Source organism: Haliotis asinina, chromosome 13, assembly GCF_037392515.1.
Source record: "Haliotis asinina isolate JCU_RB_2024 chromosome 13, JCU_Hal_asi_v2, whole genome shotgun sequence".
NCBI lineage: Eukaryota > Metazoa > Mollusca > Gastropoda > Lepetellida > Haliotidae > Haliotis > Haliotis asinina.
Genome location: NC_090292.1, coordinates 34,027,681 through 34,045,318, shown reverse-complemented (window position 1 = coordinate 34,045,318; position 17,638 = coordinate 34,027,681). Strand labels below are relative to the sequence as shown.

At 40.4% G+C, this 17,638-nt stretch overlaps 1 protein-coding gene across 1 annotated transcript in view; it reads left to right on the top strand.

The window, feature by feature from the left end:
* Window positions 1-17,193, top strand: part of LOC137260084 (dynein axonemal heavy chain 6-like) — a 61,937-nt gene extending 44,744 nt beyond the window's left edge. Inside the window, exons 58-78 of the mRNA XM_067797775.1 lie at window positions 440-742; window positions 1,565-1,750; window positions 1,995-2,167; window positions 2,848-3,028; window positions 3,753-3,932; window positions 4,608-4,714; window positions 4,935-5,061; window positions 5,520-5,666; window positions 6,368-6,559; window positions 6,956-7,146; window positions 7,689-7,782; window positions 8,683-8,923; window positions 9,387-9,487; window positions 9,910-10,014; window positions 10,460-10,574; window positions 11,531-11,823; window positions 12,226-12,312; window positions 12,879-13,125; window positions 13,808-13,971; window positions 15,107-15,329; window positions 15,716-17,193. Of these exons, the coding sequence (XP_067653876.1) occupies window positions 440-742; window positions 1,565-1,750; window positions 1,995-2,167; window positions 2,848-3,028; window positions 3,753-3,932; window positions 4,608-4,714; window positions 4,935-5,061; window positions 5,520-5,666; window positions 6,368-6,559; window positions 6,956-7,146; window positions 7,689-7,782; window positions 8,683-8,923; window positions 9,387-9,487; window positions 9,910-10,014; window positions 10,460-10,574; window positions 11,531-11,823; window positions 12,226-12,312; window positions 12,879-13,125; window positions 13,808-13,971; window positions 15,107-15,329; window positions 15,716-15,819 (3,561 nt within the window). The 3' untranslated portion in view covers window positions 15,820-17,193. The remainder of the gene's footprint in view (window positions 1-439; window positions 743-1,564; window positions 1,751-1,994; window positions 2,168-2,847; window positions 3,029-3,752; window positions 3,933-4,607; window positions 4,715-4,934; window positions 5,062-5,519; window positions 5,667-6,367; window positions 6,560-6,955; window positions 7,147-7,688; window positions 7,783-8,682; window positions 8,924-9,386; window positions 9,488-9,909; window positions 10,015-10,459; window positions 10,575-11,530; window positions 11,824-12,225; window positions 12,313-12,878; window positions 13,126-13,807; window positions 13,972-15,106; window positions 15,330-15,715) is intronic.
* The last annotated feature ends 445 nt before the right edge of the window (window positions 17,194-17,638 follow it).

Below are 17,638 nucleotides of genomic sequence, written 5' to 3'. Positions count from 1 at the left end.
TCATCAATAGGTGCCAGCTTACAAGGGACTTGTGAACTCTCAGAAGTGATTAATTAAAGATTGTAACAACATGAAATAATTTCAATTGGCCTCCCATTTATTAATGCATTTCAATCAAGAGGCTTCTTTCAGGAAGACCCAAACTGCTCAAAAGGTTAAGAGTTATATGACTTGTACCACCAGATACACATTTTTCGCTGGGGAAACAGAGGCTATTTAGAATAAGTTCACTTGCCTAAGGTGAGACCTCACAGGTGCTTTGTCATAGGGCAGGACCGAAATTCTAGGAACTCTCAAGAGTCAAGCTGCCAAACACGGTCACCCATCCAAAGACTCTGTGACCAAGATTGCTTAACATCAGCTGTTGTGTGACCTGAGCTCTATGCACCATCAGATGATGATGATAATACATTTATGATGAATTTTGTTGTTTTTATAGCAATTCAACATTGAAATCGGCAATGTGACTGGTGACGTGTTTATCTCTGCTGCCTGTGTGGCATACTATGGAGCTTTCACCAGTGTGTACCGCCAGGAGCTAGTCAGCCACTGGATTGACAAGTGCAAGGAGCTTGAGATACCAGTAACTGATGGCATGACACTGGAGAAGGTCCTTGCTGACCCCTTTGAGATTAGGCAGTGGAATTCTGATGGCCTACCTCGAGATCAGGTGTCCACGGAGAACGCTATCTTGGTGACACGAGGTCGACGGTGGCCCCTCATGATTGATCCACAAGAACAGGTGATTGACACATTCAAGAATTTAGAAAGCAGACTTAGTTATGTCACAGTTAATATGTATGCTACATCAAAGTTATTTTAAAGAGATTCTTTGACAGGAAAGTGCCATGAACTAATTGGTTCATATCTTTATACTTAAGGTATATATCAATATATGATGATGTCATTAACTGTACTAAAGGCGTATTCATAGATGCAGGCGGTAGGTAGCAGAGTGTTGATAGCATTCGCTCGTCACATCAAAGATCTGGGCTTGATTTATTTTTGTAGTCAGTGTGCAAAATAGCAAATAGCTCGCTAGCCTGTGGCTAGTAAAAATCTAGCGGGGCCAGTAAATCTCCACATCACTGGCCCTACTGTTAAATATTTATGTGGTTGTTTTGTAATATATCACTCTCTCTGGCTTGTTAAGTTATCATGCCCTTTTAAATCAATATGCAAGATTATGGTATTGTCAAAATGTTCATCATAACAGCAGCTTAATGATGAAAACCTTATGCCGACAATATCTTATTCTCATCTATGTTTGTAATGTTTTCCTTAGTTTTTACCTTCTAATTTTGGGTTATTTAATTATTTTGTGACTTGTGACTTTCAGGCCTAGCTAGCCCGTCTGGCTAGTAAATGCTAAAAATTATTTCACACACAGGATCAAGTTCTGTTCTTCTCCCTTTATTTTGGGTTAGATTGTTATATGAACATACTGCCTTGGTGCTAAGTCTACAATCATTTCTTTGTGTTCTGATTGTTATTTATCTTTATCAAAAGATACATGTCTAAACTTGTATATAGAGTAATAAAGAAACTATCTTTGCATTTCCAGGCCAATCGATGGGTGAGGAACCGTGAGGCTAAGAATGGCTTGAAGGTTATTAAGCTGACTGATGGTCAGTTCCTGCGGACCCTGGAGAACTGTATCCGTATCGGAATGCCTGTCCTTCTGGAAGATATTGGAGAGAGTCTGGATCCCGCCCTGGAACCCGTGCTGCTCAAACAGACATTCATGTCGGTAAGTGATTGTCTTCCACTCCGTGGACTGTAGTTGTTGGCAGATAACATCATACAAGACAGTTAATGTTTTTAGGACTCTATGATTTCATATATAAAAACAGGACATTTTTATGGGGAAGTGTGCTGAGCTGAGCTATGATTACTCTTTTACAAAAACTGATCCCATGTTAAACAGTGGAATGATTTTGATGAAAGCAGAAATGTTTTATGTACAACTGAAAGTGTGATGTTTTGTTATTTAGGGAGGGCGTCTTCTGATTCGATTGGGTGACAGTGACATAGACTATGATCGTAACTTCCGCTTCTACATGACAACGAAGCTGGCAAACCCCCACTATCTGCCCGAGGTTTGCATCAAAGTAACCATCATCAACTTCACTGTCACTAAGTCTGGCTTAGAGGACCAGCTTCTCAGGTAGGTCAAGGTCATCATGACATTCAGATCTAGGTTGTTATTGCATACAGGTCAAGGTTATGACCTATATACCAAGATGACATTTTTCATTTGATAGTAAATACTGTAAACGTACTTATATTCGCTGGGTGCAAATTTTGTGGAGTAATTTTTAAGAACGTATGAAGTGACACATTGTGATGGTATACTACATAAAGTGCTGAAAAACACATCAGTGTTATGTTCCGAATTCTGACGATTTGATGATGGCATTGCGAATGTGGCTAAAGAAAGCACTTACCCCTAAGACATCCGGGTTGTTGAGAATGTGCTGATGTGTTAATTGAGTATCAATTACGAGTACTAATGAACTTCTATAGAATTTTAATGAAGAAATAAAATGTTGCTGTATTGTTTCTTTCTGAGTTGTTTCATGGTAATCCGTTTTGTATCAAACCATCTCTCTCTATGATTGGTCGAATAGAACACGGGACCAATTTCAATAGCAACCTCAACACACATTACCGGTATTGCTATAATTCATAATTCTGCTATAGAAATGGGCTCATTAATTATTTTCGGTGCACGATATGGGAAATCCATTATAGTGACGGAAAGGATCTTGAGATTAATAGACATTATCCACACACAGACACGTTAATTACTTAATAAACATAGTGTGATATTTTTGTACACTTTAGTGATGTTGTCCGCCTGGAGAGGCCAGATTTGGAGGAACAGCGTAACCAGCTGATTGTTCGGATCAACGCTGACAAGAACCAGTTGAAGGCCATTGAAGACAGGATCCTCAAGCTGCTGTTTGAGTCTGAGGGCAACATTCTTGATAATGAAGAACTCATCAACACTCTCAATGAGTCCAAGGTAAGGCATACATGTAACAGTCATTCCTATGATCACTAAATTCATGGTTTGCAGTTGTTTCAACTTAAACCAACACCACCACTGTGGTATGGATTCCAAACTACATTGATTAGATAACACCTGCTGCCAGGTTGCCAAATGGGACTGAATGTCTCTAGGGGCACTTAAGTTGTGAAGAAAAATGTGAACGTTTGTCGCCAGTCAAAAATATTCTAGAATAATTCACAGAAGTCAAATCAATTTTATCATTAAAAATTACATTATCATTTCTAAAATGATTTTATCACTTATCAGTTGCATATATAAATTGTGAATACCTTGCATATTGGAAACTGTGAGTTGTTGACACTATTACTAGACAATGTAGTAAGCCTGCATATGATTGACTTAGATGTTGCACAGTAGCCAGTGAGAAAGTGTCTTGTTTATACAACCCACACGGTCCTCAGTAACAAAGACTGAATGGTCAAGTGACCAGCCTTGCTTACTTGATTATGTGTCATTTTATGTTGATGATTAGGGCCATTACTTATAATGTCAGTAAGTTGTCTGGTCCAGACTCTTTTAGGAAGTGGTGGTGTAGCCTATTGGTTATGCTGGAATATAACTAAAAGTGATGTGGAATTAAACTCACTCACTCACTCACTCACTCACTCACTCACTCACTCACTCTTTTAGGTGTAGGGACCTATGATCCTGATAGTGTGTATATTTGTCGATTCAGGTGACTTCGGGGGTGATCACACAACGACTTCGGGAAGCTGAGAAGACGGAGGAGATGATCACGACTGCTCGTGAGAAGTACAGGACTGTAGCAGAACGAGGTTCTGTCATGTATTTTGTTGTGGCCGACATGGGCAACGTAGATCCTATGTACCAGTTCTCACTGAAATATTTCAAACAGGTAATCACATGCATTCTACCAGCACACGGTGCTCATTACACTCTGAAATTATGTGTAATAGCAAGCCACCCTCACTTGTCCTGAGAGTTTAGTAAATGATCATTGAAAAACTCTTGCAAAAATAGATGAAAACAAACACCCACCAAGTAGGCAGCTTCACTTCATAGAACATCACACGCTCACAGAAGATTCAAAATACTACTGCCAAAATTGTAGTTCGAGCACAGAGGGACTCCCACACATCATCAATACTCAGACAGCTCCCTGTCAAACAGCGGATTGAGTTTAAAGTGCTAGTATTGGCCCACCAGTGTGTGTACAGTAAAGCTCAGAAGTTTCTTGCTTGATCATGTCTGTGTGTGTATCCTGCAAGGTTGTTGCAGTCTAACACCCAGCTTCAACTTCAGGTGTCTTCATATAAACTGAAAACTTCTGAACGTAGATCAGCTGCTCATCTTTGGAACTCTCTCCCCACAGAACTCAAAACCATTTCTTCATGAAAACTTATAAAATGCAAACTCGAAAGCCAACTTTTCCCTGATACCCTATAGCACTTTGATCATGCAATGCATGTAGTTAAAGTGGAATACAAACAGACAATATTATTGTTGTTGTTGATATTGCTTATTAACATCCAGCAGTTCGGGGAAATAACTAGTGATATGCGTGTTCCAGCTGTTCAATGCTACAATTGAAACCAGTGAGAAGAGCGACAACCTGGACACCCGTCTCAAAATCTGCCTGGACCAGACCACGATGTGCATCTACAAGAACGTCGCCAGGTATGCTCAGTCCTTCATGCCAATCTCAAACATCTCTGCAGTTACATCAGCTCTGGCCAATGTTTGGTGGAGTCTTGATGGACATGAATGGCCATGTTATCGCTTTAAGGAACATTATCATAAGCTTTGTATAGTCTAAGGCTACTGCACATCAGTTCACCCATCCATCCATCCGTCCAAACATCCAAACATCCGTTCTTGTTCTTTTGTGTTTCTATAGAGCTCTGTTTGAGAAGGATAAGCTGGTGTTCTCCTTCATGTTGTGTGGTGAGATCCTCAAGACCGCAAAGATCATCACTGTGGCTGGTTGGAACTTCTTCCTGCGTGGTGCTGCTGGCATGGACAGGGTGAGTTTACGCAGCTCTCTTTATGTACAGCTTCAGTATTCTGTTCATATGCAGGGTGAGTTTACACAGCTGTCTCTACCTACAGCTGCAGTGTTCTGTTCATGGAAAGAACCAGAGACCTACCACTGTACCACAATTCACTGTCCAGTGTTGTGTCTCTCAGTCTGTGATTTCATAGGCCAAATTTAGCCTGTTTGATGTATCTATGCTTTTTTGTATATCCATTACTTTTCCTCATGTTATACGGTTTTAACAGTATTAATGAAATCTTTCACTTGAACTCACTGACAGGTATACACACTCGACTACACTGTGGATGTGTTCTGGGACCTGGAAGCCAATGATTTATAGATTTACGATAGGTCTTAATGTTACAAAGACTATGTGAGTCAGAAACCTTTTCTTTATCCAATACAAGCAGTACATGCACAATGTTGATGAAAGTGTTGATGTTATAGCAACGCCCTCCAAAGCCAGACAAGCCGTGGTTGAGTCAGACTCTATGGAACACAGCCTATGACCTCAGTGAGACTGTGCCAGCATTCCGAGGTCTGCACACTGACCTCATCAAGACACCCGTGTGGGTCAAACTTGGCAGCATTGAGGTAGGTGTGACAGAATTGGAGTGTGGACAGTGATCAAGACTAATGACCTCACCCACAATATGTATTACTGACCAACTTTGGACTTGGTATTAACATTCTGTTGACTTGTGATTCAGCTGGTCTGATAAGATTGATTTTGTTAGCATAATATCAGTAGGGAATGCTCCTAATATCAACCATTGGTTTACTGTTTCATTTGTACCACACTTGATTATTTACATCCTTCCTCTTTCAGGCAGTTTGTTGAAAAGAAAAAACAAAAACAAAAAAAACAACTTAGTATTACTGTGTACGGTGTTAAATGACACACAAATCATAAATGGAAAATATAATATTTAATACTGTGATTTCTTGTGTATAGTGCAAACGTTTTTTACCCCCCCTCCAAATCTGTGTAGTGTGGGTGCACATCATGCATGCAATGAGTTTGTATTTTTCCACAACGCAGACATTGGTGTGAGCATCATCAGTACAATGCCTCACATTTCATAATGATAGTGAATCTGTATAGTGCCTGCTTCCCGATCGCATTTGCTCAATGGTACTGAAGAAGAGATTAAGAAATGCCTATGAGAGGGATATTGTGAACATAGAAGTTTTTAGATTATTTTTGAAAGAGTCTTTATAACTGATATCTCTGACAGCGAAAGGACGGCCCAATCTCTAAGTGCCATGTCTTAATTCCCTCATCCTTTCTGCAGATACATCTTAACCCAGAAACAGATGAAGACTATGAGCCCCTCCCTGATGAACCAGCTCCCCCTCCCCTCATCCAGGAGACTGAAGGGCAGGAAGAAGCTCAAGCGGATGATGGCAAGGTCAAAGGTCACTGGAACATCAGGCTCACCAGCTTCCAGAAGCTCACCTTCATCAAGGCATTCCGAGAAGAAAAGGTAAGTGTTTTGTTGGCCTTCTTCGATTAGGTTCCGAGAAGAAAAGGTAAGTGTTTTGTTGGTCTTCTTCGATTATACATTTATGGCTTGATTTACACTTGATACTGGGGAGCGTTGATGATTTTATATTCTTATGTACAAAGTTGCTGACCTCTGCAGTACATAAATGCAAAACTGCTACCTCGCCAGAACAAAATGGATGACTGCCCCCTTAAAATCATCATCAGCTCCCATAGCAATAATTATGAATGTTCCCTCATGATAGGGACTGTGTAGAGAGACTGAAATTTACATCAGTTAACAGAGAGCATCTGCAACTATATCGCTTACACTGTCCAATGAAACGCTAATAAATTTACGAACACACTGTTGAAGACATAGTTTTCATGTTCACAGACAGTGTTTGCAATCACCGATTTTGTCCGAGAGAATCTGGGTCAGCAGTTTGTGGAGAGTCCGCCAGTGGGTCTGCCGGAACTCTACGATGACATGAACAAAGTTACCCCCCTTGTGTTTGTCCTCAGCACTGGCTCAGATCCCATGGGAGCCTTCCTCCGATTTGCCAAGGACAGGGGATACACAGACAAGTGAGTGTGGGGAAAGGATGGCCAGCATGTGTCAGAAATACCAGAGAACTGGTTGATCTGTATGATTTAAGCAGGCAATGGGAAGTGTTTGTTGGTTTGGTTTTTAATACCACACTCAGCAATATTCCTTCTATGTGAATTTGGTCTGTAAATAATTGAATCTGGATTGTGCAATCCAGTGATCAACAACATGAGCATCGTTCTATGCAATTGGGATACAGTCAGCCAAGTCAGTGAGCCTGACTTCCTGATCCTGTTAGTCACCTCCTATGACAAGCATTGGTTACTGAAGATGAAGTCTAGCATGATCTTCTCTGATTAGTGATGAAGATGTATGAACCGCATTCTACATTCTGTTCAATGATGAAGATTTGGTTCATAGATAATAGGTGTTGATAAGAACTACACGTGCACCATGTCATTTGACTTTTTCAGTTTATGCAACCAATAAACACATTATTTGACACGTCTTCTTAAATAATCAGACATAAACCCTCACAACCTTTGTAAGACTTGAGCAATTTCTCTTTTCCTTGTTGCAGGATCCAGTCAATTTCTCTAGGTCAAGGTCAGGGCCCGGTGGCTGAAAAATTGATTGCAAATGCAGTGAAGAGTGGAGAATGGGTCTTCCTTCAGGTAACAATCTCTCATTTACTATTATCATTGTTGATGTCATCTACCTGGAAGAGGTAGGATTCAATCTGAATCCTGTAGCTTGTAGGTTCAGGGCTGAATCTAGTGCCAGTGCCGTGGCTTATTGTATGAACTTTCTTTTTACTTGACTTTGAATTATTACTTGTTTTGAAGATTGATATAACTTGCCATCAGTGAATGTAAAATAATCACATTATTGAAAACTTCAAATATATAGTGCTGATACCTGGTTTTGAACCAGCAACCCTTTGCATACTGGCTTGACAGTTTTATACACTAGGCTACAAATGATCTTTGTGAGGAATGAGATTGTTTGTCAGCATGAACCATGTGTTCCACGTAAGACAGGTTGTGCAGGCAGTGCAAAAGTAACATGTGCTGAGCCTCATAACAGATGATTTTAACATTAACACCAAATATTGAAATTATATCTAAAGTATATGTTTGATCAGTTACAATAAATCATGGCCGTCGGCATTATCAAGAGGCAAGGAAGTTTTCCTCCGTGGAATGTCGGCACACCTATTGCCCTTAGGCATTCCCTTGGGAAAACATCCTTGCATCTTCATAATGCGCACGGAACATGTTTTATCCTATGCATAATATCGATGCATGACAGGGCTGAATAATCTTATGCCAAGCAGCATGGAAGTCATGGCGTGTCATTCATGTCATGGCATGTCATTCTATGAACCATTAACTTGCCTGAAATGATTTCATGTTTTGCTGGCCATCAGACAGCTCTGACCCACTGATTGTATGTCTACATGTGAATATTTGGATGAAAATGTTTTTAAAGGTGATACCTCTCCTGTTATCATGTCTCCAAGGGATCTGTTGCTAGCTGAGACTGTTTCATTTTTTGTGTGTCCTTGTATCCAGAACTGTCACTTGGCTGCATCATGGATGTTGAGGATGGAGTCAACGGTGAAGGACCTGACTGAGAAACCCAATGACATCCATGAAGACTATCGCCTGTTCCTCAGCTCCATGCCGGCCAAACACTTCCCTGTGTCTGTGCTGCAGAACAGTGTCAAGGTCACTAATGAGCCCCCAAAAGGTCTAAGGGCAAATGTCAGAAGGGCATTCACTGACATCACAACCAACTTCTTTGAGGAGAACAGTAAGTTCATTGGGAGCAAGTTATTTCACAGCAGGGAAAATGATGAGAATAAACCAGCCTAATTGTACCAATGTCTGCAATAAAACCTAGATCTTTGTCATGAGGCATAATGACATGGAAAAAAATGCCAAGTAAGACAATAAGTTATTATATTCTCGTAACTAATTTTGTTAGCCATAGGACTTAGCTCGTAGATGACCTTATCAGAAAAGTAGCCAGCAGGTATTCATTCAACAGAATCATCTGGATGATTCAGTTTGATGGGCAATATCCTTTGAGTTTCTGGATGATTCAGTTGATAGTATGTTCCTTCCGAATGTAGGGGTTAGACGCAAGGGATGGAGTCATGTTTAAAATCACAGTCTGCTTTTTGTATAGGATTCCAGGGTCAAGAATTGGGAGTCAAAGGTCAGGGGTCAAGAGTTAACAGTGATCCATGGCTGCATGTTTCTCCATATTTCAGTTCTGGGCACAGATTGGAGGAGGATGATATTTGGCTTGTGCTTCTTCCATGCTATCATCCAGGAGAGGAAGAAGTTTGGTCCACTTGGCTGGAACATCAAGGTCAGTCATCTTCTGGAGACTCTGCAGCAAAATTTCATCCATTTATGTTCCTTTCAAGTTCATTTGGCTCTTAATTTACATTAGTACCAAACTGAATGGCAATGATGAAACTTGATAAAGAACCTGTCAACTAAAATCTTTCTTACAGTGAGTGAGTGAGTGTTTTATGCCAATTTTAGCAATATTCCAGCAATACCGATTGCTCCTGTAATGAGTCAGCAGCTGTGATCCTTATGGACTTTCCTCAGATGTTTGAACTGTGTATACACTGATCATGGAAGCTACAGAGCTAGTGTTGACCCATCAACTAACATAGATACTTTAGTTGTTGTGCGGAATGTCTAATACAGACATCAGTGATCAGTTTTAGTAATCAGTCTTTTCTAATTTTTGTAAACTTAGCTTGTTTTTGTGTATTTCAGTACGAGTTTAATGACAGCGACAGGGAATGTGCACTGCTCAACCTGCAGATGTTCTGTTCTGATGGTGCCATTCCTTGGGACACTCTCATGTACATTACAGGGGAGGTAAGTCATGTTCAGTTGAGTACATTTTCTGTTGGCCGGTGATAGATTTCAGAAAACTGAAAAGTTTAGGCTTGGTTCACTCTCTCTGTAGTAATGGTTACAGCATCTGCCCGAAGAGCAGAAGCTTGCAGGTTCAATCCCCAGCCATGTCATATTAAAAGATGTATAAATATGGTACTTGTTGGTCCCTCACTGTCATTCAGAATTAATGGGTACAAAAAGGGCTGGTTGGCTCATAGTCAGTATAAAGTGTCTGAGTGGAGTATTCATGCTTAACTGCGTTATGGTATCTCAGTGAGCTAGCACTATAAAACCATCTAAGTCTGGCTAGTACAAGCAGCCACACATACACATGTATTCTTTGTCACATGATCAAAATATTAATCCCCTTTTCACCTGACCTCACCTCTGACCTGTGACACCAACTATCTGTGTGTGATTTCAGATCACATATGGAGGGCGTGTGACAGATTTCTTAGATCAGCGGTGTCTGCGAACAATCCTGCAGATGTTCTTCCGACCAGAAAGCATTCAACCAGACTACAAATATTCAGAATCAGGTGAGTTAGACATGACAGTCCAGTGTACAGTTTAACTTGGCAAGACTTGCTCAGGTATCTGTTAAGGTGTCTGCTTCGTGTTATAGAAACTCGTGCAGGTCCGCATTAGAACTGATCACCTGCAACTCTTGCGTAAGAGGCGACTAATGGGTTCAGGTGGTCAGACTTGCTGACTTGGTGAACATATGTCATCACATCCAAATTGTGTAGATTGAAGCCCATCATGTTGATCACTGGACTGTCTGGTTCAGACTTGATTATTTACAGACCACCTCCATATAGCTGGAATATTGCTGAGCATGGCATAAAAGTAAACTTACTCACTCGTGTTTGTGAACAAAGTTGCTTTGGCTCTTTTTTCTCAGCACCTGTCATATGCTTGAGTGAAATATTGTGGTGTGAAGACACTGCTGGAGCAGATACACCGTCATGCTTTAAAAGTGTTGCGGAAGCTGTGATGGGCTAGATGGCTGACTTTGTGTGCCGGTGATTCTGTGCTGAGGATTCTCGTCCTCTGACTGTGAGGGTGGGGTTTCAAATCCTGGATGGGATTCAACCCAACAAAAGTACTGGAATCTGTAGTCTAATGAGAAAATGTAGTCCCAAATATAACTTGCATTTCACCACTTTATAACAGACATTATGTATTCAAAACTGTTGTTGGTGATTTTGTATTGCAGACTGACAAGCAGATCTAAACACTTCCACTTGTGCCTGATTGCAATCTACTTGATAACACTAAATGATTTGCTTAAATGTAGTTTTAGTAGATTTGAGGTAATTAAATTGCAATTTGAATGTAGAGCTACTTTCCAGTGGATGTAATTGTGCATATATAACATTTGAAGCCTCACACTGTGTATAGCATTGCAGATGAATTTAACATGGTTAACTCTTCAGGGTACCAAACTCATGTACAGCATCACAGTCTATATTTTGTCTGAATATATTACCAGGAATCTACTACGCTCCAAGCTATGAGACTCTGGAGGAATACAGGCAGTACATCGAGGGGCTGCCTCTGATTGATGAACCAGAGATATTTGGGATGCACGAGAATGCCAACATCGCGTTCCAGACTCAGGAAACACAGACACTCATCACCACCATCTTGGACGTCCAACCCAGGATGTCATCTGGAGGCAGTGGCAAGTCCAATGACGATATTGTGTATGAGTTGGCAGAAAACATCCTGGGCAAACTAATGGACAAGCTGGACATTGAGAAGGCCAACCAGGAGATGTTTGAGGTGAGAGGACTTGTCTTATAGACCAAGGTGACCGTAACTCCCATACTTTAACATAGACTTAAGGCAGTCTTAGTGCTAAGGTTGCTTTGTACTACTGCACCAAGGGCCTCCTTTCACAAAGCAGAAAGGTCATCATAAAGTGCCAGGCGAGTGATCCAGTGAGCTTTAGGTGCTGGGATCAAGTCCATGTGTGCCCGGGTGTGAAAAACCTTGGAGTCATTTTTTTGTGCGATCTTTTAGTGTCACAGCCCTTAGTGTACCTTTGACATCCAATGATCGAGGGAAAAACAAAGCAATTTGAGCAGCTGAGCTGAGCTGCATATTGTTGCTAAACAAATTACACATAATAATTGCTGGATGTGTTATGATGTTGTATGTATGTGACTGTATGATTTATTTCAGCTGGATGAAAAGGGGCGGATGAACTCACTGACAACAGTGCTGGAACAAGAGGTGGACAGGTTCAACAAACTGTTGCGGGTCATCAAGGTACTGTCTACTAGTGGTCACCAGTCATGCTATTTGTAAGTCCAGGAGTGAGGGGTTGGACAACTGTCCAAATCATATTCACCCATGAAGATCTTGGTTAAAACTGGTCTTCAGTAACCCATACTTGTCGTGAAGGGCAACTAACAGGATCAGGTGATCAGACTTGCTTACTTGTTTGATAAGTATCATCGAATCCCATTTGTGAAGGTTGATACTTGTGATGTCAATCACTGGATTGTGTGGCCCTGATTGGAGTATACACACACTGCAATCATTTAGCTTGAAAATTGCTGAAAAATTGGGTGGAAAATTACTTTTACAGACATGCATACACTTCAGTATGGAAGTACAACAACACCGAGTGTGACATAAACCTCACTTCATTTCTCTCTCTCCATTCAGGTTCAGTGTGGTTAAAGCGGTCGCATCTCACACCAAAGACCCGTATTCAATTCCCCACACAGTGTGTGAAGCCCATCCCTGGTGTCCCCCACCAATATGCTGAAATATTGCTAAAGGTGGTGTAAAACAAAACTCACTCACACACTCTCTGTCTCTCTCTGTAGAACTCCCTGAAGCAGCTACAGAAGGCCATCAAAGGCTTTGTCGTGATGAGTGAAGAACTGGAGAGGGTGTACAACTCCTTCCTCAACAACCAAGTGCCCCAACTGTGGGCCAACGCTGCCTACCCCTCCCTCAAGCCCCTAGCCAGCTGGGTGGCCGATCTTGTCCTGCGCTGTGCCTTCATCGACAACTGGATTGTGCATGGAATCCCAAAGTCCTACTGGCTGTCTGGGTTCTATTTCCCTCAAGGTAATGCCCCACAACCGGATATTAACTACTTGTTTCTTTTAAAAAATGTTAAAATATTTGGGCCTTTTGTTTTAGTTTTGTATGAATTCCTACCTTGTTTTTATGTTATCAGTTGTGTTCTGAATCAAGTAAGTGTACAAATTTGAACAAATCAGAACACAGAAACGCAATGGCTTGTTATGAGTGAATGAGTGGATATTTATTGTCACATTGGCCATTTTATGACGAGAACAATTAATTGTTTTTCATGCTAATTAGTGGTAAATTATGAAAAAAAACTGTCAGTTAAGGACAGTAAAATACCTAGAATATCACAGATATAAATTTCAAACAAGTAATTAATTCTAACACATTTTAATTAATGATGACAATACGATATAAAAACAGGCCACAGATTGATAAACAACTGAGGGTAGATCACCATACTAGGGACCATTGGGACTTATAATACATTTGCTTCCTGCATGGACCCTAGCTGGATTTACACCATTCCTTCAGCTGTTAGCGATTTAGACGTATCTAGCCATACATTAAAAATACACATATTCTATGATTTAACATTGTGGAGGGTTTTCATTTACTTTAAATGTTTTGGGACTTACATAGCCTGGCTTGTTATGAAACCTCAGCCATAAACCCAGATTTGTATTCTTTACATGACCATGGTTTTTGTATATTCTAGGCTTCTTGACGGGCACGCTACAGAACTACGCCCGCAAGTATGACTACCCCATTGACCACCTCAGCTTCAGCTACAAGGTGCTGCCACACTACCGCCATCAGGCAGATGTCTTCAAGCAAATGCAGGAACTCAAGTTTGGCGAGGAGATGGAAATGGACAAAGAGGTGAGCAGTCATGAAGGTCAAGGTCGTAGAAATCATTGTGCCAAAGAGTGTTTGAAATGTATTTTTTCCTTATCATACATCCTTGAAGCTTTGAGATTGGCAAGTTCTTTGTAGACAAATGTTTAAAGATGAACTAAGCTGAACAAGATGAGATCATTTGACATTTTATTCACTAACATTTTGTAAAAATAGCTTCATCTCTGACGTTTCTTTGTAAAATTGTTTATTGAGAATCCATAGTTGCACAGGTGACGTCAATCAGCATAATTATAGAATGATACAAACATTCTTCCATTCAGCAGGCATTCTCCTTTCATGTATATTTATCCTGTGAAGAGCAAGGTTAAAATTAATCTTCAGTAACCCATGCTTGCCTCAAAAGGTGACTATGCTTGTCGTAAGAGGTGACAAATGGGATCAGTTAGTCAGGCTCACTGAATTGGTTAACACGTGTCATCGGTTCCCAATTGCACAGATTGGTGCTCACTGGATTGTCTGGTCCAGATTTAATTTTTAACAGACTGCTGCCATCTAGCTGGAAATTGCTGAGTGTGGCATAAAACTAACCTCACTCATTCACTCATGCCTCCGTTCACTCATAATCATGTGTAAAAGGTCCACCTAGTTCCAGTTGACCAATCCCAGCTTCTTGGCTTCTGACTCATACACTAATAATCTCCGTATGTCAACCACAAACACTTCTGTTTCCTCACAGTTTTGGCTTCCTGCTGTAAAGTAAATGAAGTAGATAAATGATGGCCTCAGTTTCACATTCAGTCTCACAACCGCCGGTGAAGATCCAGGGTAGAACAGGTCTTCAGCAGCCCATGCATGCCACAAACACGACCATGCTTGTCGTAAAAGGCAATTAATGGAATTGGATGGACAGCTTCACTAACGTGGTTGACACATGTCATCAGTTCCTCATTGCGTAGATCAATGCTCATGCTGTTGATCACTGGATTATCTAGTCAAAACTTGATTATTTATGTACCACTGCCTTATGGCTGGAATATTGCTGAGTATGGCGTAAAACTAAACTCGCTCACTCGGTTTCACAACATACTTTACAAAGGTAGACCAGGCATTGTAAGCTTTGATTGAACAGGATAATAGTTTATTATATCCTGCTCAGATCGAGAGGCCAGAGGATGGTGTATTGGTGCATGGCCTGTTCATGGATGGCTTCAAGTGGAACGATGACACCATGCATGTTGAAGACTCCATCAAAGGGGAGATGAATGGTGTCATGCCCATGTTGCACATGCAGCCCAAGATGGACTATGTCGCTGACGACAAGGACTACCAGGCACCTCTCTACAAGACAGCAGCCAGGGCAGGAGTCCTCTCTACTACAGGTTGGTTTGTTTATTCTGCTTTGGCTGCTTCTAGTTTGATGTGCACGAAAGACTGAGGTGAAGAAATTGTCGCAATACTTTTTTGTCACAAATAGTTTTTCTTTCTTCTTAGCATTAGAACTGTCCCAGCAAACTATGCTTGTTTTCTGAGTCAACCCAAATGAGTTGGTCCTGATTGTTGGCCTTCTTAATTGTGTGTAATAGAAGCTGAAAAAGAGACCTATTGCTCTCACTATCAATCACTTGTTTGTCTTATTCCAACAAATATATACAGATTGTCACCATGTGATTTAAATATTGTTGAGACACAAACCAATATGTACAAGAATCTTATCATGTATAATCAATAAATAATCAACAAATTGTTATTGTTTGTTTCTTTTCAGGCATGTCCACAAACTATGTGGTAGCTATCTATTTGCCATCATCACAGCCCCAGGATTACTGGATCGCCAAAGGAGCTGCTCTCTTGTGTCAGCTCAGTGACTAACATGCATTACTTGGAAAAGTTAACTGAAATATCATCTGTCTGTTGAGTTTTTTTAACCTGTTTGTTGCCCCTGTTATATGCCCTTGCTGGTCACTAAATTTGAGCTGTCTTCCCTTGTACAAGTCTCTTGCATGATATATGCATGTCAACATCTGTATACAGTATTTATAATTTATCTGTCAAACTTATGAAGTCAAGATATGTGATTTGTTTGTGACAACTGCTGATTTGTGTGTACACTATATATTTTATGTAACAAAGTGTGCGTCTGTAGTGAAGTGATTAATGAAGTCTAAAAATAGGGAGAGTTTGTTTTCAATTATATTGATACTCCTGTTGATTAAATATTATGTATAATATTTCCCTGACGAACCATATTTATGAAAGTGTGTATCTGAAATTTGAAACTATAGGGACCATAAATGGTTTTGTATATATAATTATATGAACAGTGTGAACCATCCTGTTTTACTTTGTGATATGTATTTTTGACCGATGTCAACCTCTGTGATCTGTCTATCACTCCGTCCATGCTGAAATGTACATTTGTAAATATATTTGTCGTGATTGTATACATTAGTAAATATATTTGTCGTGATTGTATACATTTGTCACAGTATTACAAAGTAGATGTGTCTGAAGTTTTCGTATGTAACTGATTGGGCTAGTAACAAGACTTCCATGCACGAACTGAAATGCATTCCATGCAGATATGCAAAACTGCTGCAGGTTTCAGAAGTATGTTACTCAACTAGACAAATGTGCAGGAACCTTATGTATTGATTAAACCTGTATTGACATGATGGTACTAACACTATTATCTAATCTCTACAGCATTCGTTTCTGCAGCATTTTGGGGCGGTGGGGTAGTATCATGGCTGAAGCGTTTACTCGTCATGCCAAATACCTGGGTTTGATTTGGCATTTATGGTGTCACTTTCTATGATATTCCAGCATTGTACAAGCATACTTTAGTGTCCCACACAATGACATTCATTGAATATTGCTTCAACCATCCTAAAACTTGCTCTCTTTAGAGAAATTTATAGTTGAAATATGTGTTTAAGCAGGGAAGCTAGAAATAGGACACGGATGCCTTTATTTTGGTTACAGTGTCAAATCTAGGCCACAAAATCTGCAGCAGCAGTTTGTTCACACAGTGTTTCTGTCAGAGTTAGATATAGAAAATGCATATTCCCCAGTTCTCCTTGTTGAAAAAGTCTGTAGTTCATACGCTGACTGCTGTCCTGTGTGCATCTATGTAACAGTCAACTTTGTTGACAAAATCATGAAAGTCTGTGATAATGTTGTTGTTTTTGTTTATACTTGAGTTTATTGTACATAAGGTGCCTTTGAAAAAATAAATGTATATGTCATGAACATTGGTTTGTTGTACATATATTTTGAAAACATTTGAAACTGACAGAAACAAGCACTATTTTGTATTTTTCCTATGAACATCTTATCTGGACCAGACAATCCAGTGATCAACAACATGAGCATCGATCTGCACTTTTGGGAACCGATGACATGTGTCAACCAAGTCAGCGAGCCTGACTACCCGATCCCGTTAGTTGCCTCTTACGACAAGCTGAGTCACCTCTTATGGCAAACATGGGTTGCTGAAGGCCTATTCTACTCCGGGACCTTCACGAGTCGGTTTATCTCTGAGCAAACTGGCCATCTTATATTTCTTGTGAAAGGAAAGTGGCATTAATCTTTGTCTTGCATGTCTACAAGGTATCTTTATACCATACAAGTATTTTTGCATTCTGTCTGAATACAGGAGTGGTGGCGTAGCCTAGTGGTGGAAACGTTC